General features: G+C 36.0%; 1 protein-coding gene across 6 annotated transcripts in view; it reads right to left on the bottom strand.

Annotated features, from left to right (window-relative positions):
* The window catches only part of BMP2K (BMP2 inducible kinase), a 126107-nt gene that overhangs the window by 6591 nt on the left and 92103 nt on the right, over nucleotides 1-27413 (bottom strand). For 5 of the 6 annotated variants that reach the window (XM_082389332.1, XM_082389334.1, XM_082389335.1 and 2 more), the window contains 5 exons: nucleotides 25268-25449; nucleotides 23720-23818; nucleotides 22764-22948; nucleotides 20007-20164; nucleotides 13084-13194 (listed from right to left, as the gene is read on the bottom strand). In XM_082389332.1, the coding sequence (XP_082245458.1) occupies nucleotides 13084-13194; nucleotides 20007-20164; nucleotides 22764-22948; nucleotides 23720-23818; nucleotides 25268-25449 (735 nt within the window). The remainder of the gene's footprint in view (nucleotides 1-13083; nucleotides 13195-20006; nucleotides 20165-22763; nucleotides 22949-23719; nucleotides 23819-25267; nucleotides 25450-27413) is intronic. The other variant, XM_082389333.1, reaches the window with a different exon arrangement.

The raw sequence follows: 27413 nt of genomic DNA on the forward strand, positions 1-27413 counted from the left end.
TAAGTCTCACTTACAGTACCCAGAACAGGACTCTGAATACAGTACACAAGCACATTTTCTTCTTCCACCTTCAAACTAAGATTATCCAGACAGCTGCCCTGCTCAGATCCCACGTTTACCCAACAGCCTTCTGCTTATATTTCAACTCTGTTATAAAGTTTTCCCACAGAGATCAGCAAGCGTGAATAGCTTATCTGCTTAGTTATGTTTCGCTGTGTAATTTTTAAATTGGCATTCTGGTGTTTTTTTGTAAACAAGTTATCTTATGAGTTGGGTTAACATATGAGTGCATCCCCACAGCCTGATCAAAACTAAGGACCAGCTACTGAACTGAGACGGTACCAAGGATATCTGCCTTCCCTAGATGCCACATCTTCCTTAAACTGTCATACCTATACTACTGGACATTACATTAAAAGCATGCTACTTTAATAAAAATCTTAACTATCAGTATGTTCACTGTATGATAGGTAATAAAATTGCATCAAATACAGTGCTCTACAATTTCACTGTATGATATATAGTAAAGATAAATAGTATGTTAGTTTACATGAAAATATACAGCCCTCCCAATACACTGGTGTATTGAATTGATTTTCCAGAGGTAGGAAACAATTTGAATTGATCCAACCACATATCCATTTATCCCTTCCCCTCTAAGATCAGATATTTTCAAAACAATTAGCTAGGGTTGAAAGTATAGTCTTTAGTCATGGAAACTAATTATACCTTATGATGGAAGGACCATTTCTTTCTCGTTATTAACACAGTGGTCTCCATGGCATAGGACACCTGTGAGTTATTTCCTTCTCTTTGAAAGTCAGCACTGTTGTCTTCCCACCTCTCTGACTATTCCCTCTTGGTCATATTTGTAGAGACTTCTCTTTCACTAACATCTCCTTAACATGTATGCTCCCCAGGGTTCTATCCTTGGCTGTCTTTCTCCCTCTGCATGTCCTGCCCTGGGTCCTAACTACTTGTATGTTATCAGCATTTACACGGTAATGAGTGGATCTCTGATTCTTACCATGAATACTCATCTATCCATCTAATACTTATCATAAATATGTATCTCCTACCATTACTTCAAACTCAGTAATTTCAAAAGAGATCATCTTTCCTCTTAAAATGTGTCCTCACCAGTTCCCTCTAAATTAGTGAACACTTCCATCGACCTACCAAGTTCTGCAAACTAGCAGAAATCTGCAAATCGTATTCCCTCTTCCCACCAAATAAGTGTTTTTAAAATCTCTGGAATCGGGTCCCTCCTCTCCCTCTGCCAGCTGTCTATCCCATCCCCTCCTTATCTTCATCCAGCAACTCCTTAGCCTCTAAACTTGCCTGTCTGCCTCCAGGCCCATATCCCTCAAACTGCTCCTCTACACTGTCACCAGAATAACCCTCCTGAAACGCTAATCATGTGGCTACTGCTGAAAACCCTTCAGCGTCTCTCTGAGGAAAAGGGGATCCGCCACTGAGCCCTCAGGTGTAGAACATTTAGAAATCAACAGAGGAACCTGCAGAGCAAACAGGGAAGTGCCAGAGAGGAGGACCAAACGCAGGTGAGTGTAATGTTGCCGAAGCCAAGAGAGCAGAGTGTTTGCGGGGGAGGGAGTAGACAACTGCGCAGGGTGACGCAAAGAAGCCCAATGAACTGAGGACGGAAACGCCACTGGCTCCGGTCAGCTCATGCAGGTTGTTGACAACCGTGAAGTGGGGAGTGGGGAGGAAATCTAGTGGGGCTGAGGAGTGAGGGGGAGAGAAGATGTGGAGATTTCTATCAGTTATACTTAAATACAAATATAATCTTCATCCATTATTCAACTGCCAGTTCCCTGAAACCAGCCAAGAGTTATATGCTGTATCTTTACATATTCATAATAAGCTTATCTTCAATCCTAACAGATTAAAATCAAATCAAATGCAGATTTTCATTTGACTTCTCCATACAGCATACTTCTGATATTAAAAACAAAGGTTACTTTTAGATTAGCCAGAGCACTTATTTTCATGAATTTTTATCCAAAAGCAAAAAATGCGATGGCAAAGACTTGCAATCACCCCTGACTTTAGGACAGTCCCTCTAAGATACACGTTAACTTAGTACCTCCTCAGGCTCCTTACCCACCCACAGAGAGCCACACGGGCACCACCCCTCCTGCCTGCTCATGGACACCTCCAGGAACATTCCAGTATGTTTCCTAAAGTGTCTTCTGCAGAACGCTATTCCCGTAACAAGAAGCAAACAGTTCTGTGGTCTCAGGCAAATGAGTTTATGAAATGCTGCACTCTACAATGTACCCCTCTCACCACCACCACTCACCTGGAAAATGCTTATCGTACTAAAGGTGCTGACACATCGTACACAGAAGAATCTGACTGAATGAAGCCTAGGGTTTCCCAAATTTGCTTCACTACAAACACTTTTATTTGTTACATGTAACACCTATTAACCTTTATAAACAATTCTGCAAAAAGCACTTAGGGAAAATGCCGCTCTACAATTTCCCTGGAAAATGTTCCATTTCTAGGGCACAGAGTTCTGTTCCTAGAAATCTTCTGGAATATTTAACATAGGACAAGAGTCCTTCTCTTGGTATTCTTATATTAATCTTTGTCTTCTAAATTAACTGTTTCCTTTACCCAAATGGTCAACATTGCTTTCCAAAACACATTTGTCACTTTCTACTCCCTACTCTGTCTGCCTTTTGTCAGCTTCTCAAAGTTGTATTAATACAGATACGTATTTCTTTGTTGTAAAGTGCTATACAGATCTGCTTTTTAAATTGTCAGTGTGGATATAAATTTGTAGGGTTTCACTTACCATTTTTAACGCATCTTTTACAGGTATCAACATAGTCCATTTAGTAATTCTGATAGAAACATAATAAAACATTGTATGTATAGCATTGAACTATTTACCTCTAGGTTGTTTTACGTCTAGGTTGTTTCTAGTTTTTCAGCATTTTAAACAGAACCATGATCATGCACTTTTTCTTTGAGAGGGGAAAGAAAACCCCTTTTTTAATCATAATTTACCGATTTACTGTTATTCCTTCCTTATGCAAAATCAATACAGAGCTAATAAAGTTAACCCAGTAACAATCTCTACTAAGACCACAGCTAAACCCTCTCTCTACTCTGTTCCCTCATACATGAGGGAATATATATTATTATATTACGAGAGAATAATATGATAATAACAGGTTCTACTTTGTAGGACTGTTGTAAAGAAAGGACTTAAGATAGTGCCTGACTCAAAAGCACTTGGTAAAGTTAACTGTCATCATCTCCAGAGCAAGGCCAAACTCAATTATCTCATACATCATACTCCAACTTCCTACCTACTTTCTGGACCCAGTGGTTGAAGATGAGAGGGAAGAATAGGGAGGGGGCAGAGAGGAGGGTGCAATTCTATGGCTAATTCAAGAGTGGCTCAGGTCTACTTTAGAACTGGCCAAAAATAAGCAGGCAAACAAATGTATATTTACACACCACAAGGGTGCATTTTGGATCCTGGAAACTATATCTCTGATTTTTAAATAGCTATAGTTGAGAGCACAATATTAGAAATTGAAAGGATCACTTTCAAAAAGAACATGAAAAGACACCCGCAATGATCTATCCCATCTTTAGGGTTTCAGATTACATCCCTGAAAAGTATGGGCAACTGGGGAAATTTCTGGTTGGTGTATACAGACTGGTTTTATTTCTTTTATTGTCACCCCTTCATAAAACTAAAACAAGCAATCAAAAATATTTATCCAAATTCCTTTTTTCTCCCATATTCACATAACCTACCCACCCTGACCCTGCTTAAACGTTTCCCTATTTCTCCATCCTTCCACTCCTTCATAAACTAACATAGAGTCAAGAGCAGCAATGGGCCTCTCTGCCAGCATACTAAGAGCAGCTCAAATATTAAGCACCATGAAGTACAATTTTAAGTACAAGTGGTTATCTCTCTGTAGCACCTCCTGCTGGGGAAAAGTTAAGCTCCAAAGCTGCAAGTTACAACCATAGTTTCGCTTTCTGTGACAACAGCCATCCACTTAATTTTCCTCTCTTCACTGTGAAGCTATAAAAAACTGAGAAAGAAATGGAAATTAAAGGGGGGGAGGAATAAATGGGAGATTGGGATCAACATGTAACATACTACTATATATAAAATAGATAACTAATAAGGACCTACTGTATAGCACAGGGAACTCTACTCGATACTCTATTATGACCTATATGGGAAAAGAATCTAATAAAGAGTGGATATATGTATATGTATAGCTGATTCACTTTGCTGTACAGCAGAAACTAACACAACATTGTAAATCAACTATACTCCAATAAAAATTTTTTAAAATTACTTCAATATATTCTAAGACTTTTAGTCCTGTTCCAAAGGCACAAAAGACTGTCAAAATAAGTATTACAAGTTAGAAAGTTGGTTACCAACTGTACAATGTACAGTGCTTTAAAATGTGACTTCATAGCTGAGTGCCATCAACTTTCAAAACCTATTTCTTTGCCTAAACATATTTCTGTCATTAAAAAAAATTCAGATATTCCTACTGTTTGCTCTTGGTGCTAGACTGCTTCTTCTAAGCCGTTAGAGCAAATATTACACATTTGGTTTACCATGAAATTTAAATCAGGATCATTTCACTGCTTAAGTTAATTTCCCAAAAGTATAGCCTAAATATGTTGCCTTATAATTCAATATATCCCAAATCCTAATAATCCCTATATTTACTGGGATTTGTATTATTAACACAAAAATGGCTGGTTTTCAGGTAGGTAGAAGGGGAGCTGTAATATTTACAATAAGCGCCAGGAACATGTATTTAAAGCATAAACAAATGTCTAGAATGTGCCCAGCATCATACCTCAGGTTGCATTTTTCTCCATTAAATGATATTGGTAAAACCCTGTAAAATTTCATATATTGACCAATCTTTATTTTTGGCTCTAAGTAGGGCATTCTTCTTTCCTCAAACTAAATACAGTGGAATGATATTTTGATGGCTTCTAGTCAGGATATTTTTCTTTCTGTTTTGTGCCTTGGAACTAACTACAAACTGTAAAAATTTCAGCTTTTTGAGTAATCCTCATCTTTTGAGGTTGGGTTTGATTGCAGGAAATAGCCAAAATCTAATCAGAGCCAAATCCTGAGAATAAGGTGAGTGACTAAGATAGGCAGTGCAGATTTGGGTAAACTATTAAGAACAGCAATGATGTTATGAAGTCTTAAATTCTCGTGTGGCATATAAATTCATCTCTCGAGAACTAGTACTTATTTACACACATAAATTCTGCTTATCCTCACTGCTTTATGGCTTAATATACCTCTTATATAGAATTTCAAGATAGTAGTTCAAAGCTAACAAAGTAGAGCTTCAATTATTCAGTACCATCCATAAAATAACAAGCATTTACTAAACAAGTGAAATACCAAATTAACCATTTGGTAACTGTCTATATCAAAATATACAGTATACTTCCCTTACTTCATCAAAGTGTCCTTTGATGACCTGTGTTCTCATTTGGAGTCAGGTATTACTTAGTGTCTCGGTTTCCTCGGCTGTAAAGTAGGGACACAGCAATAATACCTGCCTCAGAGAAATGTAGCGGAGATTAAAGTGAGAATTCAGGTAAAGTGCTTATAACAGTGCTGGCACGTTGTAGGTACTCAGTCAAGGGCTATATTATTGCTATTGCCAATGTATTATACCATCATTTCATGGTTATTTGTGGAGTACCTACTATACATTTCTAATGGTACTGAGAAATGAATCAGAGAAGATAGTAACTAATATTGTCCTGAGTGAAAATGCAGTGCCAAGGGGTTTTCATACATTATCTCTTAACTCCCCACCATTTAGGCTCCCACACAACATTAGGGTGAAATCGCCCTGTAAGGTTTGCTATGATCTTTCCCCTTCAATCTTATTAACCACATCTTCAAAAATGTTCCCCTTGCTTTCCATGGCAGAGCACTATCATGACTTCCTACCACTTCAAAATATGCAGTGCTACCAACCAATGCTCATCCCCTGGCTTTCTGGTTTCTCTTCTCATTTCTTTCTTTCAGTGACCTTAATCCTGTTTCATAGTTTCAACTATATCTTGAAAGCAAAAAAACAAGAAGAGATTTTTAAAGACCTAGTCCAATCTCTTTATATACATAAATAATTTGCAACTAGGGAAAAGCTGAATGGCTTGTCCAAGTTTAAGGCCATAGTGACTTCTCTGCTGATGACACTAGTTTTAAAACTCTCATCTGTAAATTCTACAATTAAACTACCAGTAGAATATCATCACCAGCAAACATTCAGTATAGCTTAGCACCAACCCTCTACAAAATACAACCACAGACTTGTCTTGTGTTCCTTTTGTATTCTGCCTGAAAATTTACAAAAGCCATGCCTGAAAATTTTAAAAAACTAAAACAAAAAAACAAAAAACTAATAGAATGAGCACAGTATTGTTTCTATTTCAGTAAACAGTGCTTTGTTAAACAGTACGATAAATACTTTAACCCTGTAGGGTTAAGTTCTGGAAATACTATAAGGCTTTATCAACAAATGAAAGCATATACAACTTTACAAAATCCACAGAAGATAAACATCCAAAAAAGCCTCAGTTTCCTCATCTGTAAAATAAGGACAATAATGGAACTTACCTGATAGAGCTGAACATTAATAAAATTCATCTTATCTAGTGAAAGCTCATTAACTATTAGGGTGTGTGAGAGAGAGAAAGTTTATATTAGATTACCAAAGTATACTTTGATAATGAATTCATTCATCAAGGTACTGTACGGGGTATACAAAGATACGACAATTCCTGACTTCAAGAAACTTATCATTCACTTTAACAGTTGTGAAACCCATGTACTAATCCTGATTCTAGTGATCTGGAAAATGACTGACAAAGGTATAAACAATTGGGAGGTTCTGAAGAACAAGCTTATCTAACCAAATGAATTTAAGAACATGAATCCACCAAATGAAGAACATAAGAACCTGAATTCATCTATTCCAAGCTCAAGTTTTCATAAAAAGATATTTCTAGATGTTAAAAGTTCAAAGACATCATAGTCTTACACAGTCCAAAAGATGACTCCAAACTCAAAAGCTAAAATTTATCATCAATTTTCACAGACTTTCATATACTTATTATTAGTATTCTTTTAAACAAATACTTTGTGAAAAGAATGAGATCCTGGGTAATGCCACACTATTTTAAATAAATACTGCATATGTATTCTTAAACCACATAAATGAACCTTTATAAACTATATCAAAAAATACAAAATATTTAGAATACGTCCAAAACAATGTGGGGAGAGGGGCATATTTGCATCATACTATTCATATTACCAGTCTTCTAATCAGGTTTCCATCTTTTAGAGGACAGTTCTTTTAGTTATAAAACAGGTGGTACATTTTTAATCACATAAGAAGCTTCCAGTTTCAAGAAAATTTTGTTTTGATGTTCTTTTCCTTGCTATCGGATTATAGAGGATGAATGGCTTGAAACTGCTATTGTAATTACATGCCTTCTGTTGTCTCATCATTTGGGGTATAAGGGAGGGGCTGTAAGACTTTAAAGCTCACTTTGAATTGGAAGCATACTGCCTGCCATCATTTCTCAGCAATTTACCATGCCAGACCCAAGGATTACTGGATTAGAAGGTTTTATCAAAATCTGTATGATTTCTCTCAAGACAGGCCAAGCGACAAGGCAATATTTGCCACTCTGATTAAAACTGACATTTCTATCACGTCACTCATGTTATTGTAGGTTTTCATTTAAAACAAGTCCCTTGATACTTGAGGAATCAAGGTGACGGAGGAGTTGGACGTGGAGCTCACGTCGTCCCACAAATACATCAAAAACACATCTACAAGTGGAACGATTCACACAGAACATCCACTGAACACTGGTAAAACAAGTCATTTAACACTTTTGTTTTACTACTGTTTGTAGAACAGAGTTTAGCATCAGACAGAGCTGGATTCCTGCTTATAAACTATCTTACCTTAAGCAAGTCACTGATCCTGCTCTGAGCCTGTTTCCACTGTATGTGTACAGTAGGATTCAATAAATGGTAACCATTATTACTGACATTCTGGAAGAGGAAAATTCTTGATCTTCAAGAATTACTAGAATCTAAAGTTATAAACAGTACACTCATCATGGCTTATAAAATGACCCAGCAATTGGACTGACAATCTGTAGTAATTTATGTTCCAACAAGTATTCGTTATATATGATGTGACCTTCCCAACCCTAAATTCAATTTAACCTCCTGTTAGATAATGAGACCCATGAGGTAGGTCTGGGGTTGGGGAGAGTAAAGGAAGTTCACCAAACCTAATTAAAGATGAAATGCAATACAAGAAATCTAAAACTTCAGTGACGAAATTCTTCAAATACTATGTTTCAGAATTTGAGAGTGTTTATTAAAATTAGGTTGTCCACGCTGTAATTCAACTAACTGCAGCACGATGCCTTGGGGAGAAGGAAGGCTGGGTGCATTTCAGGACTGGGAACGAACACCATGCTTTTAACAGGATGTCTGTGTGTACACTGTACAGAATACTGGGAGTTAATGCTTTAATAAAAATAGAAATGGCACTGTTAAAACAGTTCTTGGTGGGGAACAGCTTCATAGACAGGTTCTACACTTTATTAAAAGATGTAATTCAGTAGTTAGCTTATTATTACTGGAACTCTGTACTACTACAAGCTAGATGGCAGCTTCAAAACTTATTTAACACTAAGATTTTGGAATTTAGTAGTTAAGTAGTAAAAATACTATTTAATAACACTACCTACAAGAGCCACAACAGCGACCAACACTGAGGATGTCCGCGTGTTGTATAACATGCTCTCATTTAATCCTTTCAACAATCTCATCAGCTAGCTAATATTATCCCCAATTTAAGATACAGAAACCCTCTAAGAAATTAGGCAACAGCCGGTATCACATGGTTAATCTGGGACAGAACTAAGATGCATACCCAGGGCTTTTTAATTCTAAAGTCAATGTTCTTTATGACACACCACACTACTAATATCAGCTTAGTAACCTGACATACAAGGTATATATAATTCCATTATAATTAAGATATCAGCTTATGGAATAAGATATTCCCTTTCTATACAGCACCAAACAGATTCTTGATATAATTATTTGATTTCTGCATAAAAGAATAATTACAAAATTTAATCTTGCCCATAAAGAAATGTTTGAAGCTAAGAAGAAGGAAAGCTAGATTTGATTCATTTGAAGACATGGTCTACCAAAATGTTACCTTCAGCTAAGCTTCTTAAGAAGTCCAAAAGTGATCATCATAAGCCGAGGCAACAAACAGGCATCCATATAGACAAACTAAGGCTGCTGACCGTACCAGATCTGCAGTACACGCAGCTAACAAGGAGAAGAAACAGGTATTTTCGCCTCTAAATAGTAGAGGCTACGGGACCTAGGGTTAGGGGCATAGAGTGCAGCCATTCCTCTAGTTAAAGCCCCCTATCCCTTTTTTTGAAGCTAGAATACAATGAAGCAGTACCTTGAAAATTCACAAGGAAAAACTATGTCCAACAAAGAATTATTTACCCAGCCAAATTATCAGTCAAGTGTCAGGTTAGGAAAAAAAGGCAGCAAAGTTCAAAAGTTTTCCCCCCATGCATATATATTTTCTCAAGAAATTTCTAGAGGAGTTGCTCTACTAACCAAGAAAGAGAAAGAGAGGAGATCCAAGAATTCCCAGGAAGATCGACAGGCAAAAGACAATACTAGGATGATAAGCGTGTGGCAGGCACAGGAAGCAACCAACTCAGGCTGCAGAGCTCGGCGAGAGACGTAATCAAGTAAAAATGAAAATGACAGCCACCTTAAGTTGGGAGGAAATTTACATTTCCAAATGGAGATGAATCAATGACAGGGTACAGAAAAAACCAGGGAACAAAACATAGTCATTTTTATAAACATCATTATAATTAACTCCAGGAAAAATAAAACCTTATAGAAGGAAATGTAATAATGGTATACTGGACCTCAGTGACAAATACTTACATATGCATAAAATGTACACATTAAACAACATGAACAACCAACCCTTCTGTCAAAACTGTACTGGAAATTAGTGAAAGGACAGGTGCATGTGATTGGGGCTGGGTGCTAACAGTGTAATTAATCTAAATCATCATTTTCCAAAATACAAAGTCTATACACATCATCTAAAATTGAAATAAAAGAAATAGAAGAATAAGCATGACATATTACAATGCCAGAAGTGAAAAATTATCTCCAGGGAGTCTGTACAGGGAAAGGGTATAGGGAGGGAGCAAGCAGAGAAGTGACTTTTTTTCATTATAAACCTTGTTAAATCCAACTTTTTAAAGTAGATACACATATTATTTTAACTTTAAAATTTAGCTTAAAAATAATTTTATAAAATTATGATCAACTGAAGAAAAGCAAAGTAAAAACTAATTCATTAATTTCAAAGTTAAGATTAAAAGTTTTAACAGAAATTTTTCTTTCAAAATAAAAGGAACACAATTCCTAATAAAACCAGTGTAAGGAACACTAGATTCAAGACAGTGTGTCTCCTTAAATGCACTTTGCCACTAGAATTCTTATAGCATTCTGCCTCATGATTGAATTCATTTTATTCTCAACTAGCATTCTCTATATGGTTTACCTAAAATTAAATTATGTTCAGAATTGTCAACTCTCAGATTCAAGTAAGATGGCTTATCACATATACATATCACCCTGTATTGCACACACACACACACACACACACACACACACTTAGAAGTAGTTTCTTGCCTTTCTTCTGTCCTAGTCCTATAAATCTCCAGATGCTCACAATGCCACGTGAAATATATTTTCAATGGGTAGAATTCCTTTTTCTTTTTCCAATTTCTTCATAAAGCTTATGAGGAAGTTTTTTGCTTCAGAGATTCAATTATTTTACTCTTAGAGGAAAATGAATGCCTTCAAATACTTTATTGTTACCTAAAAATTATTTATAACAAAAGTATTTCTAATCTTGATGATGAATAGGTCAGTGGCAGTAAGTTATTTTCAGATTTTTAAATTTTGATTATGTATTTTGAATCTGATAAAAATAAATTAACAAAGCTAATATAGCAAAGTGATTGCCTTGTCTTCTCTCTGGAGGCACATTTCTCTTATGACCATTCCCTCCTTTATTCTAGTCTATGTACTCAATTTTTCATAACCAAACTATTCCAGTGTTCTTATTAACACTAAATCTTAAAATATTTTTTGGAGCAGTAGCATTTATATCAAAGGGCATTTTTTACGGTCATTGTCCTAACACCAAGGAGTATGAATTTTTAGGAATAGTCTTAATTTTTTCATACAGCCAATGAATATTAATAGGTACTTACTGGGTTGGCTACTGGGAAGGATTCAAAGACAGAAAATTCATGTTTTCAACCCTCAGCAAGCTTAAAATCTAATAGAGAAGTTAAATACCCAAAGGAAAAAGAAAAACAAAACAGCAACAGCAGCAATCAAGCTCAAATCTGTGAGCATTATTTCTAACTACAGAAATCCTAGGCCAACCCCAAAATAAGGGTGCCCACGGAAAAGGCAAATCACTGAGGCTTACTCTAGTTCCTGATTCTACTATTCATTTCCCCAGGGTTCTTTCAGAAGCTATTAAAGAACAGACAAGAAGTTGCATAGATATGTACGAACCTGAAGGGGATTATGTAACTCCTTCTAGAGCACGAAAAAGAGCTAGTACTGAAACCGCTTTCTGCCACAAATGGATCACTATCTGAAGTCACTGAGTACCACGTTCTTGAGAATTTATAAAGACCATTTGTGCTATTATTTAAAAAAACCCAAAAAGACAGTAACAGTTTTTGACCTAGGGTATTGGGGCTGTGAGGGAGTGCATCTATACATATTAAGTAAACTGACACCGTCAATTTGTCTTCCCCAGTTAATGATTTCATATCATTCATGAAAAAGATAATCTGAAGGAAGCTAACAGAAAATGACAAAAATATGGATTGTTTTCAATAAACGGCAAAGAGTAAAAATATGGAACATCAAAGTATACAGAAACACTCTTAGTTACTGTACTGTTCTGGATAACCAAATCTGAATGTTGAAAGGCTATAACATTGCTTCAGTGTATTATCAGAAATCCTGAACACCTATTTCTTATTTTGGCTTTACATTCACAATGCTTTTCTTTTGTTATTGTTCTCTCTTGTATGAAGTTTTTTTAAATGGTAGTGATGATGTCACATATTTTACTTGCCTGAGTGAGAAATAAATGAAACAGAAGCAAAGAACATAGCTGACAATTACCTTGAATATATTAAACAAAACCTTTACCTTCTAGTAAAGCATAATTTCTTGCAATGCATTTCCCTTTTCTAAGATTAAACTCAATTTTCCCACTCTAACTACACAAACACAAAAATCCATTTATGCCAGAGTGGGATCCTATTCCATCCTAGTTATCTTCGACAGCATTAACTAGGTAATTACTTTGAAAACATTATCACAAATATTCTTAAATGGTGAATAATTAAATTCTGGATTGAAATCAAAGCAAGAAGAAGAAAATAGGTAATTTGTCACAAGTTGTAACAAAGTCACTAATACTTTGTAAACACAGCTACAAGAGAGCATGTATAAACTAGGAAAACAGGATTTTTAAGCAAAAGCTAAGTGTAAAAATGTCTGTAAATGTATTTTAAGTATATAAAAGTGAGAGATATTTTCATGCATGAAATTTTTCAATACTATCCAACAGTCGAGGTAGAAAGAACCAGTTATGGTTCTACTACGCAAATCAGCATTTTTCTGTGTTTGCAAAAGGCACAAATTGAATAACCCAATGGAAAGAACATCAGGAAAACGAGGACGGCTAAAGGTTAAAATAATTTTCTGTTCTATCTGCTGTAACTAAAACCTGATTCCTACTTCGGCTTTATAATAAGGGTTTTTGCCCTTGTTGCTGTTATTGTTCTTGTGTGTACTTTTTTACGGATAGTGATGATGTTACTTATGTAACTTGCCTGAGTGAGAAATGAAAGGAACAGAACCAAAAGGATCTTCTGGACGATGGTTATGTGGAGCGGAAAGTGGCTCTACATTCTTATCTGAGGATGCTCTCTCCTCGAGCCTGTCTGCAAAAATAAGATGAAACAAAACAAAAAATAAAATAAAAACAAAACGATCTTTAAATTTAAAAGTGGCATACAGTATAAATAAACGTGAAAATTAAACAAAGCCTTCTTGAAAAATATGAGATTCAAAGTTCATCCGTTTAAGTATTAGTGGGTAGTCCTGAGTTTTCATACATACTTGTTGCTACAAAGGCCAAGTGTAACAATGTAATCACAGTGCTAGATTTCACTAAATACAATTAACCTAGTAAATAACTTAATTTGGTTTATTTAAATACCAGTTGTCTTTAACTTGTAACATATTGGATCTGAAGTTAAACCCAGATTATTAAACAGAGACATATTTGGCAAACTTTCTCTGAAAGCACACATGGAAAAAATACTGCAAATGGTCCTTCATTCATAAAATAGGTAAATCCTATTTCTCAATAGCAATAAAAAGTAATTCACTATATGTTACTTCATTTTATGTTATTGTTCATTTCTCATATTACTTGGTTAAACCATTCTCATACATACAAATGCAAAGATATAGATATTTCTCTACTAAATTAAAAGCCTTAACAACAGAATTCGTTTTTTCATTCAACAAATAGTTGAGCATCTAGTATGTGCCAGGCACTGTTCTAGACAATGGGCATGCAATAGCAAACAAAAAGAGGACTCCTGCCCTCATGGAGTTTATATGCTGGCATGGAAAAACGACTGACAAGCAACAAGCATGAGAAATAGAGACTGTTAAAGCTAGAGAGAAAAATGTAGAGCAGGGTAAAAGGAATTAAGGGAGCAGACACAGGTTGCAGTAATAAACAGAGTGAAACAGAGTGATTCTAACAGGTACCAGGTGAGAAAAGACTCCAAGGAGGCAGGAGTAGATACCTGGGGAAGAACACACCAGGCAGAGGAAGTGCTAGAGCAAAGGCTCAAAGGTGGGAGCAGGTCTGGTATGTCTGAAGAAGATTTAATGTATCCTAATTCCCTAGTAGTGATTATTTTTCCCTGCTCTTAAACTCTGCACATCGCAGGCACTTTATCAGTTGAGAACTTCTGGATTTTTATAAAATGCCTCTCTATCCTCTGATTCTTGGTAATCAAACATATGCTATTAGGGACCCATTTTGCCCTTACAGATATTTTAAACATTCCCAGGACTATACTTTTCATGTTTAAGGAATTCTATGGGTAAACTATGCTGGTTTCATTTGAGTTCTAAGGGATGGCAGGATGGGGAGGGAGAATCCAAATAGAATGAGAATTCTTTAAAAATGACTCGTAACTGCAGAGTGAAACAAAAAAAGCCCCAAGTTAAAGCAGCAATCTCCTAGGACAGTGCTTCTCAAATTTAATGTGCATTCTAATCACCTGGGAGTTGTTAAAATGCAGATTCTGACTGGATGGTTCTGGAATGGATCCTGAAATTCTGCAGTTCAACAGGCTTCCAGAGGACATGACACTGCTGGTCCAGGGAGCGCAAGCTTGAGAAGGCAAGGCCCTAGAGTCTACAATATCCTGAAAATACTCAATTATTGCTATGGACAACTGATTCTTTAAACACCTTTATGATACAATTATGAGCTTTTATGGCTAAAACTAACTCTGCAATATCCACATGAAATTTTAGATTGTTTAAATTTTTACTTAAAATTTTGTTGAAGCACTAATTAATATTTTAAGGCAACACATCTGACAACTGATTTATGCACAAATAAAATTTCCAAAACTTAAGAGGTTATTTTCAAATCCAATACAGAAATGGATAACAATGAAAATTTATTTTAGATGTTCTTTTTCAAGGTATTCACTGTATACTTAATTCAGGAAATCAGTAACAAATGCTGATTGTACTATGAAAAAAAGCTTTTTCATATTTTGTTGTCCAACACTTAACTATAAAGAAGTTACTTTCATAGCAACTTTCTGAAAAAATAAGGTTGGAGAACACCTTATATAACCAAGGGTGTCTTTAATTTATTGTGGTGGGAAGCCACAATCAAACTTTAAGGAGAGGCCTAAGATTCACTGAATCACAGAGGATACCTGTGGGTTACCAATTTTATCAGGCCCTAATAAAATTATACTTACATATATATATTTGTATATAAGTATATAGTTTACAGGTACTTAGGTCAAGATCAGGACCAGATTTCCTTCCTAAACCATCTGCATCATAATTGCCAGGACTCCTGTGTAAAATGTATTTATACTCTTGTACAAAACCTGGGTCCTATCACAGACCTAATATAATACAAATGAATCAGATTATCTGAATAGAAGCTTGGGAATCTACATATTAACACATTCTCCAGGTTTATAAACCACTACTGTTCCAATGGTTCCCAGCATATAAAAATGCAAAGTTACCACTAAAGTTCTTTGAATCCTCATGCAGTGATGTATTATCTCCATCTATCTATGGTAAATTCATGGTAAATGTATAAACAGCACCATGTAGTTATGACAAGAGTACAAATACTATCATGTAGGGGTAAACAAATATTTTTTATATATGGGGTCCCCACAGGTTAAAATATGAACATACTGTTCCATACAAAGTTCATTTATCCAATTATTTCAAAACAGGAAGCAGAATAAACTCACTATAAAATGAATCATGTTCTCATTGTTCCAAAAAACACAGCATCAATTTTTCCATGGAAGATTTTTTAAAAACCATTTAGATTTCTAAAGTTCACATGATAATCTGGGTCCCAGGGCACAAAATAAAAAATAAACATACATATTAATTTTTTTAATTATCAATTACCTATAAATAAAAACTAACAAAATGGTATGTAGAGTTTCAAATACATAGTCACCCCTAAAATGTATTTAAGCCCCATTTTCAAAGAACTGGTTTTCTTTTCATTAGAGCAAAACTTGAGCTTGATTTGTCCAATATAAGAAACTTACCTCTTTCTGCCTTCCCAAAAGAATTGTGTGCTGAATGAAGACAGTATCTTTTCAAGAAGTTTAATGGATACAAATGGCAAAAATACAGGATTTTAAAATCCTAAAATCAAACTGTATTTCATACTATCATCAGAAAATTAATATACTCTAAAAAGTTAATTCAGCAGCTTATATGGATAATGGCTTGAATAGCCAAAAGGTTAAAGAATAAGGTTTAAAAGTATAGTCTTCATCTGATACTTTCGACACTGTTCTAATATACCTGAAAAGTTCTGTTATTCTGCCCTAAAGGAACAGTGATAGGTCTGAATCAGCTTAAAATGGTGAGAGTTAATGTTTTACAACAAACTAACTATATATACAGATGTTTATATCTATTTCATACTGTGGCTTCAGAAAAAAAAACCCAACACATTCAGTAGAATATGCAAAGCAACCACAGTCTTTAGTTTCTTCTACTCTTCCTTTTAGTTATTTTGATGCAATTTTAAACAGAAATAAACAATAAATCCACTATCAACAAGAAAACAATATTCCATCAAGTATTACTTTTAATTAATATGTAGAGCTACACAACTATTCAAACAAATGCAACTTAAAAATTTTCCCAAAGCAAACACCTGTATTCTAATTAGTGTTTAATGTATTAAATATTATGACAATTAGATTTCTAAAGTTTACATACTAATCTGGATGCTTTGATACAAAAGACCATGAAAAATACAAGCTTAAAACTGTAAAAAATATTGAGACTAGCTTTATTAATAACGCTTAATTTCGATTTAATGTTTTAGTCTTAAATAGGAACAGGTAAAAAATTCCAAACCATAAATATTGTTACACTGAAAGCAAAAGCAAGAAGAATTTGATTTATATTTTATATGTTAAATCCTTTTGCCAGCTGGATTCAACTGTTCTCTTAAAGATCACTAAAAAACAGTTTTTTTATCACCAATTACTAGTATCTTGGAATTTTAGTATTTCAAAATATAATTTTTAAATTACCTTCTGGAAAATACACACAAGTAAAATATTTCCTAGACAGCATATCTTTTTGCCTTTTTTTTTTTTTCTTTTCTTTTTTTAAATAAATAACCACATACCATTTAAAAAATAAAACCTCAAATGGCAATGTTTTATTCTGAACAATCATTACATGGGCAATGCCTATACTTTTAAGGACCATACATAGAAGTATTCAGTTTCTCATTGGAAAGCTTTCATAAGCCAAATATAAAAAATCTTAGAAAGGACTTTGAAAAATTGTTGATAAATATCTGTACTGAGAAAAAAGATAAATTTGATATTCCAAACACATTGATAATTTATTCATTTTGGAAAAAGTTGATAGCGACAGAGGAACCAACCAGTAATGACCAACAATCAATTTTCATTACACTGTTAGTCTACTGAAACTCTTAAGGTTCTAGAAGAGGTCTTTTGCCCATCGGTGTAATTTAAACCCTTATCAAGTAGATCAAATATTAGATACCTTATTGGTTGTGAGTGAAACGGGTGCTAAAGATGACTCAATATTATAATAAAGTCAAATCTGGGAGGAAATCTTTCTAAACTATATTCTATACTTTATTGATTTCTTTATAAACTTTATTAAAGACATTTCACCTTTGTTGAACCCCATTACTATGACTATCAATTATTAAGGGAAAACCAGACATTTTTCCATCTCTTTCCACGCTGTCATACATCACTTCTGCTGTTGATGTGTTTGCCCACAAAGCCCCTTCTACTTGGTTTTTTTAATTGCCAGCTGAGAAACCTGACAGTTTAGATGTAATTTTTAAATGCTGGTTATAGAGCAATAACCTCAGGAGTCAGAGCCCAAAGACTTATACAGAAGGTGAGAAAAGCAGAGGTGACACTGATGGAGTGCCCAGACACTTAAAAGACATTATTTAATCTTCTTGACAACCCTATGAAGTAAGCATCATTATACCCAGTCTATAAATGAGTAAGTGAAACAGCAGTTAAGTGACTTTACAGAGTTAAACCTAGTTAAATGGCTTGGCCAGGTATCAGAATTCACGTTTTCTGGTGCTATGTGCCAATTTAAGTACACTGTCCTTGTGACAGTGATTTCAATAGCTCGGGGACCATCTAGGCAGTTTCCCAAATGGCTGAGTTGCTCCAAGTCTGACCTTCAGATAAAGTTCCTCCTGCACTGTCATTTGGAATTTAATATCTTTCCATAGCTAATGCTGCAATGAAGTCTGAACTCTCTTTGGCATACACATGTGTATACAAACACATACACAAATTACACATGTAATCAGACCTTAAAGTTTGAAAGCAAATAGCTGGTTAAGAGTTTTACATGCTAAATCTAATTTTTATGAAGTTAGGTATACATGAATATTTGTACGCCACTCTTGCCTATGCAAAGTAACTAACACTTGGGTGTCACTACAAATTCTAGGGAGCTTAGAATAACATTTTTATAAGGCACAAAAAATATGCGAATACTTTACCCATTCCATACATTGATTTATTTTTTAAAAACAGTGGGGAGGGGAGTGTTCACCCAAAGAGTAGAAAAAACTGATATAGCAAACCTTAGTTACTATCCTGGTCACAGTACAGTAAAATGAATATTTTAATTTTCCCTTTTGCTTTAAAAATAATTCTGTAAATTACAATGATTGGTTACCCCCTGTATCCCCCTACCATCTCCCTAAAGGAAAGAGGTATTTTACTTCCTTTTTTAAAAACCTTGCTTTTGGGACCACTCAACATAAATTGTAGGAAAAATGCCAAACAAAAATGTTGTAGTTTAACACAAATTTTTTTAATAAAAAAATGTAAGTTTGGTTTTACCAAAGTCAACAAACTTTTATTAAAGGCTCAGAACTCATTTTTATATCTGCATTTAATCAATTTAATTTTTCATAATCATATAACCAATATGTAAAATACCAATTTAAACTCCAAACAACTATTCTTACATGAATTCAGGGCATTTATAAACTTTATATAAAATATATACCAATTTGGAACAAAGTACTTCATCTAATAAATGTTCTCATAAGGCCAGTTACCTAAAATAAAATAGAAACTAGGAACTATAACTAGGGACCATCAAGACCCTCTTTTCACATGCAAAATGGGGAAACACACTGGGCACACACGTGCACACACACACACCCACAAGACTCAGAAACCTGACAATTATCCACAGACTCCAGGAGTGAGCTTTTTGCTACTGTTTTGCAACCTCCCCAAAATACTCCATACATACCTTTTCCAAAAAATAACTTCTAAAATATGTATAGTGAGACTTGACATATATATTAGGTAGTTTAAGAAAAGGCAATGACTGCAAGTAAAAACATTGAGATATCTGATTTAAAATGGAAAAGAATTTATTTCACTTTTGCCATACCAGGACAACAAGGCAGCCCGTTTATGTCACCACTCATTAAAAGGACATTACAAAACATTAACATAATGTAGTAGCCCATGTTTTCTTTCAGGCACTTTCAAAGGGCATCTCAGACCCACAATATCTTCTACTGAGTGTGCAAGAAAACAGAGCTGCAAAATGATTAGTAAGACAAGATACTAATCTCTCCCTTTTTATCTGAACATTAATTTTCCATTTTTTGGAGATTTCTGAATTAACATTCAAAGATATGCGTATTTAAGTGCTGGGAATCAGCATATTATCAGCAATCTTGGGTTTAATAGCTACTGTCAAGCAATTGATTTCTAAAGCACACAATATAGTTTGATAGTATACGTAAAAGAAGATGGCCTGAATTTTGCCCTCAAATGCGCAAAAAGAATTTTCTCTTTACCATCCCAAAACAGTCTTTGGCCTTGCTGAATAATTATAGAGCTGTTATTTTACTGTGAAGCAAAATAAGCCTTCAAGTGTCCCTTACTTGATCTTAGAAGGTCAAATTCTCTGTCCAACAGTTCCTCTTCTGTTAACTTGGAGAAATTATCCTCTCCAAAAGGATTCCACCCTGACATATCAGGTGGGTTACTGATGTTCTTCTGATTTGTAATATTTGCAACTGCCTCTTTATCAGCAACTGACCTAGAGTAAAAATTAAGAGAGGAAAAAAATACATTATAGTTGAAAATTTTAAAGTTTCCTAGTTCATACTTTATAAATACTTGGAAAAGCAGATCATTTTATTATGATGGAGGTGGCAGTAAGGGCATGGATTGGAAGGGAGACCACATGGGATTTGAATTACCTCCACAAAGGTCACTAGCTGTGTACCCTTGGGCAAGTCCCTTAACTTCTCTAGGTCTCAACTTCCTTATCTGTGAAACAAGAGTAGCAGTATCTACCTCATAGGGTTACTGAGAAGATTAAATGATTTAATACATGTAAAGCAGAGAGAACATAAATAAATAAATAAGCACTCATTAAATATTAACTATTGGGACTTCCCTGGTGGCGCAGTGGTTGAGAGTCTGCCTGCCAGTGCAGGGGACACGGGTTTGAGCCCTGGTCTGGGAGGATCCCACATGCCGCGGAGCAACTGGGCCCGTGAGCCACAATTACTGAGCCTGCGCGTCTGGAGCCTGTGCTCCTCAACAAGAGAGGCCGCGATAGTGAGAGGCCCGCGCATCACGATGAGGAGTGGCCCCCGCTTGCCACAACTAGAGAAAGCCCTCGCACAGAAACGAAGACCCAACACAGCCATAAATAAATAAATAAATACTTTAAAAAAAAAAAAAAAAACCAAATAGTCATAAAAAAAAAAGTATGTTAAAAAAAATAAATAAATAAATAAATAAATATTAACTATTATTTATCATAGTGAATAAACCTTAAAGTGAAAATCAGTTGCCATATCAAACAGTATCACTCTAAAATCACTACTGAATAAGGTGATTTTATGTCCTGGTTATGCTGAGAGACACCACAATAATCTTCCTTTTGACAAAGACATTCTCTACATAGCTACCAACAAAAGGTGGGCTGCTAGAATTGCTTTAGGAATTGCCTAAAACTAGAGGAGGGTTATTTTCTGTATAATAAATTATTCATGGTGTTTAAAATATCTATAGTCTGGAGCCTAGGACTACTGGTTCTATGAAAGTTATCCAATAGGCCTCTTGGCTTTTAATAGAAGATGAGAGTTTAAAGCCTTCTTAACCTAAGAATACCTGGGTACCTCTCCCTCAACCCAGCCTGGAAATGCAGCATAGGCACTGGGCAGTATAACAAAGTTGTCAAGTTCATTTAATAATTCAGATCCACATCTTCTAACACTGGTAATGGAGGGAGAATCTCTATGTGCTTCTAAAGAAGTATCTCAATTTTGCAAGCCTTGACTCATCCCCTTAAATTCACCTTCCCCTTGGGAGCTCACTTCTATTTGCCACCACACAGATCTTGAAAGGGAAGAAAGGGCAAAAGTTGCCCATTTAATCCCCTAGCCCAAGCCCCTTCAGTATAGTTGAGCCAAGAGTGGAATGTTTAAACACTTACTGAAAGCTAGAATTGGCCAACTAGTAGATAGTCTTTCTAGTAAATATAACTTAGGTATCTTAATAATAAATGTAATTCAGTTTAGAACTCACTCTAGGAATGCACCAACTGCCAAAGTCTAAGCCTGCCTCCGTATGAAGGAATCCCATCTCTAATTCCAAAACTACCTTTAAGGACTTTCAGAGTTCTAGAAACACAGATAAGAGAGGTTAAAACTCAAAGAGAAATGGGCATTCCCCTCCTGCCTGTCAATGATCCTTTTACAACTTTAGGATTCCCTATCTGAATCACCTTCCTCCTGTTCCTGGAATGAATTTATGGATTCTTCTTCACAGACTGTAACTCAATGGGGGGTGTCACCTTAACCTACACTTCAAACACGTGTTAAAATATGTCTGCAAGTTCTTTGACACTCCTCCCTTCAAAGGGTGGAACCGAATTCCCCTGCCCTTGAATGTGGGCTAGATCTAGTGACTCAATTCTAACAAATGAAATATGGTGGAAGTGCCAACGTGTGACTTCTGAGACTAGATCATAAAAGGCATCAAAGGTTCCTCCTTGCCCTCTCTTTTGGACCACATGTTCTTGAAGAAACCAGAATAAACAATTCCTTGTTCAAAACAGTCTTTGATTTTGCCAAAGAGAATACTCAACCAGCCTTTTGGAGACATCCATGTGACAAAAAACTGAGGCCTCCTGCCCAAAGCCATGTGAGTGACCTTATAAACAGATCCACCAGTACCAGGCAAGCCTTCAGTGGACTGCAGCCCCAGCCAACATCTTAACTGTAACCTCATGAGAGACCTTTCCCTGGTCATAACCATACAGGTAAGCTACTCCTAAATTCCTGATCCAAAGAAAAGTGTGTGAGATAATGTTTATCATCGTTTTAAACTACTAAGTTTGTCAGACAAAGAATGTCTTAACATATAAGCTAATAATTTTCTTAGCTTTAAATGCTGCTGGATGTTGCTAAGCCTTATTTGCAAATAGCAGTTAGCAGAATTAACTGATGGAAATGGAAAGAAGGATGGAGATGCAAAGGGGTCAGGAGAGAGGACTAGTAAGAGAAAAAAAGGGAACTCTAAGATGGGCTCTAAATTAATTCAGGAGCCACTTAGTGACTCCACTCCATGATAACACCCACTCCCACAATAACTTCCTTTGTATTCAATGGAAAAATACTTGCCTGTTGGCACTATAAGAGGAGTCCATTATGGTTCCAACCTGAGCTGGAAGTGATGAAGTGTAGGACACTAAGGCCGGTGAGAACTCTTGAGGGGAAGTGAGATACTCTGGTGATGCCTGTTGTCGAGACTGCTGATGTTGAGCTAGCATTTGCTGCTGCAAGAAAGCCTGCTGATACTGCTGCATCTGAAACAAAAAATGCCGTTATGCAGAACAACGCTCAAGGTCACTAAAGCACTGTCAGCATTGCACCTATTTACTACGCTCCTTCCTTTTCACACTGGCAACAGAATCAGGAACCTGAAAAACAATTTTTATCTGAAGGAGTGGCTCACTACTAGAAAACTACAAGATGAAATCAATCTATTTAAGAAGTTGTTTAACTGGACTTACTGTGGTGATCATTTTGCAATATATACAAATATCGAATTATTACGTTATCTCAGGTAGATAGTTTCAGGTAAAAGAATATAATCTTATGTCAATTATATCTCAATTTAAAAAAAAAAAGGAACTGGAAAGTTAGGGTCACCCGGCAGGATTCAAAAATTCTCCTTTAAATAGTTTAAGAAAAAATGATATGGTAGTTTAAAGTCACTTGGTATAGCGGTTGCTGCAAAAACAGGTCAAACTATTCTCTGAAGCAAATGCAACTTTCCTTTGGGTTTCTTTTCTTTTCTTCAACAGACATTTGCCAAATGAGAGAGACATATGACAAGAGATCCTGGGTAACCAATCATCTCCTTATATACTATCAGGTAAGATGTGCCAGATCCACGTTCAGCCCTATGTAAAGCTGCTTGAGAATACATAACTGGCTTTGATAAAATACATGTTAATAAACTAACTTGAGTTGATTCTGAATTATTAAATTCTGAATAATACTATTCGTACTGTGAATTCCAACACTGGAATGTATACTCAGAGAGAAATCTCTAGAAATTACATAACGCTTACCATTGTAGGATACTGTGATGTGGAAGGTTGCGGCTGATATACTGAATGCATTAAAAACTGTTGTTGAAGTATCTGCTGCTGTTGCACTGCATGTTGATACTACAATTGGAAAAACAAACTCATCAGTATTACTCATGCCTTTTTTGTGCGAGAGCCTTTTTTTTTTTTAGGTATTGATCTTACCATAACAATGACTTGGGTACTCAATAGTCCAAACACTAATGTAAGATACCTATAGTCAGTAAGTGACTATAACTTAAATCAGCTTATTGGAATTGGTTTCAAAATTATTTATGAAACATAATAGATTCAACTAAAACCATCTCCAGCACAGTTTAAGGATGTCTGGAAGAAACCTGAACCGAAACACGTTTACCAGCTGATGAAGACCCCTGAAGTGACTTGTGTCCAGGAACCATTACAGTAAATTCCCATGCTCCTCTGTCTCCCCTTCAATGGTATCTTCTGGCCATCCAATGGCACCCCTATTTAACTATCCTCCACTCTGGGTCTATCAGTCAAGACCAGAGGACAGGGTATACCCATGAGAAGTACCATGCATATAACTGGCTCAAAAATAGTTCAGGAAATGATGGAAGGACAATGAAGACAGTCATTAAATTTAAAATAGTTTAGTGAAACTACAGATGTGCAGGTTCTGATGAGGCAAAGGACAGACTAGAACTTACGGTCATCTTTTTCTATGTCCCTTCCAACTCTAAATGCCAACCCTACACACATACACATACACACACACACACCCCCAACACAGGCAAAAAAAGAATAAGAACAAAAACCCAAGACAATATCACTTCTGAAAGTCTAATATCACCTTTCCAACAATAACATTTTTAGTCTATATATATGAACTCAAAATGTAACCTGAAAAAGATAATATTCATCATAAATTGCAGTACTTATTTGCAATGCCAAATGACTGGGTGAACATCCTTTGCTTCATAAAGCCACGATACAACCTATTACAACAGGAGTACTCTTGAGTATCTCACAGAATGCAAATAAAATATGTATTCTTTTTTTTAATTTTTTATTTATTTATTTTTATTTTTGGCTGCGTTGGGTCTTCACTGCTGTGAGCGGGCTTTCTCTAGCTGCGTCGAGCGGGGGCTACTCTTCGTTGTGGTGCTCAGGCTTCTCATTGCAGTGGCTTCTCTTGTTGCGCAGCACGGGCTCTAGGCATGCAGGCTTCAGCAGTTATGGTATGTGGGCTCAGGAGTTGTGGCGCACGGGCTCCAGAGCGCAGGCTCAGTAGTTGTGGCGCACGGGCGTAGTTGTTCCCTGGCATGTGGGATCTTCCCAGACCAGGACTCAAACCCGTGTCCCCTGCATTGGCAGGCGGATTCTTAACCACTGCACCACTACGGAAGTCCAAACTACATATTCTTTTAATAATCAGGAAACTGAGCAAAATGTTTACTTCCATCTACAGTTCAAAGCACCCATGATACAAAAGGGGATTCACTGCAATTCAAGAGCGGCATGAATTCCACGACAGCACTTCTGTATCTCAAGTAACGCAAGCATCACCTGCTGCACATAAGCATCCTGAAGTAGCTGCTGCTGCTGAGGATGACGATGCTGCAGATGCAGCTGCTGCAACCTCCAGTCCCCCTGCTGTAGCTGCTGAAGTACTCGATGCTGCTGTGGAGGCTGTTGAGCGGGCCCCTGACCCAGTAAGAGCTCAGGGCCACTTCCAGGTCTCAGCGCTCCTAAAAGAGGTTTCCAAAAACTTACATTAACATACTCATGACTTCAATAAAACGGCTGCATTTCAAAACACGCACTGCGATAATCATTAACCAAGGCATTCATATCCTTATCTTACAGAAACTTCCGTATGCGTAGAGTCTAAAGGGATTATTTACTATAATAAAAGTACCCATGAAAGTTAATTTTGTCAGTTACAACTCGTGAACAGGTCAACATCCTAGAGACACTTAATCTGTCACGCTTCATCTCTCCGTGAACACACCAACCATGACAATTTGAAATGTTCCACATTTCTCAACTGTATCATGCACCATCATGAGTCTGCATCTTTGCTGACACGATTCTCTGTCTAGAATGCCACTTTCCACCCACTGCAACTCTTCTTACCTTTAAAGTTTATCTCAAATCTCTCTTCCTTCTTCCTTCCTTTAGTGCTTCCACTCAGTTTATAACATTTCTTTTTGCCTTGCACATATTAATTGTTTACATGGTTATTTCCTAACTGAAGGATGGGGTGAAGACTTATTTATTATTTCTTTTAGTGCCCGAAAGAACTTTTTCCATAACAGATGTTCAATAAATGCTGCTCTAGTGAATCTACTAACACTGTCTCCTAAATGGGCATTTTTTTATAAGCTTTATAAATTTTACCATAGGAAAATCCTATGAATAAACTTTTGAAATAACCAAAAAAGGATGAGACAGACAACTTCAAAAAGAGGAAATGCAATATACTATAATTTCTATATTCTCTTCCAACAAGTTACCATAAATTCAAATATGACTCTTTAACCCTAAAGGGAGAAAAGGAGGGAGAGTGCAAGAAGAGAGAGAGAAGGATTCATTTTTCATCAATGTTAATGTCTTCAAACCTCCACAGGCCTTAAGAATATACAATGGAGAAAAGAGAGCCGCTTCATTAAGTGGTGCTGGGAAAACTGGACAGCTACATGTAAAAGAATGAAATTAGAACACTCCCTGACACCATACACAAAAATAAACTCAAAATGGATTAAAGACCTAAATGTAAGGCCAGACACTATCAAACTCTTAGAGGAAAACATAGGCAGAACACTCTATGACATAAATCACAGCAAGATCCTTTTTGACCCACCTTCTAGATAAATGGAAATAAAAACAAAAATAAACAAATGGGACCTAATGAAACTTAAAAGCTTTTGCACAGCAAAGGAAACCATAAACAAGAAGAAAAGACAACCCTCAGAATGGGAGAAAATATTTGCAAATGAAGCAACTGACAAAGGATTAATCTCCAAAATTTACAAGCAGATCATGCAGCTCAGTATCAAAAAAACGAACAACCCAACCCAAAAACGGGCAGAAGACCTAAATAGACATTTCTCCAAAGATGTACAGATTGCCAACAAACACATGAAAGAATGCTCAACATCATTAACCATTTGAGAAATGCAAATCAAAACTACAATGAGGTATCATCTCACACCAATCAGAATGGCCATCATCATAGCACAGGGAGATCAGCTCGGTGGTTTGTGACCACCTAGAGGGGTGGGATAAGGAGGGTGGGAGGGAGGGAGATGCAAGAGGGAAGAGATATGGGAACATATGTATATGTATAACTGATTTACTTTGCTATAAAGCAGAAACTAACACACCATTGTAAAGCAATTATACTCCAATAAAGATGTTAAAAAAAAAAAATCTACAAACAGTAAATGCTGGAGAGGGTGTGGAGAAAAGGGAACCTTCATACACTGTTGGTGGGAATGTAAATTGATACAACCACTATGGAGAACAGTATGGAGGGGTTCCTTAAAAATCTAAAAACAGAACTACCATACGACCCAGCAATCCCACTACTGGGCATATACCCTGAGAAAACTATAATTCAAGAAGAGTCATGTACCACAATGTTCATTGCAGCTCTATTTACAATAGCCAGGATATGGAAGCAACCTAAGTGTCCATCGACAGATGAATG

Source organism: Balaenoptera borealis (assembly GCF_965194805.1).
Source record: "Balaenoptera borealis genome assembly, chromosome: 4".
NCBI lineage: Eukaryota > Metazoa > Chordata > Mammalia > Artiodactyla > Balaenopteridae > Balaenoptera > Balaenoptera borealis.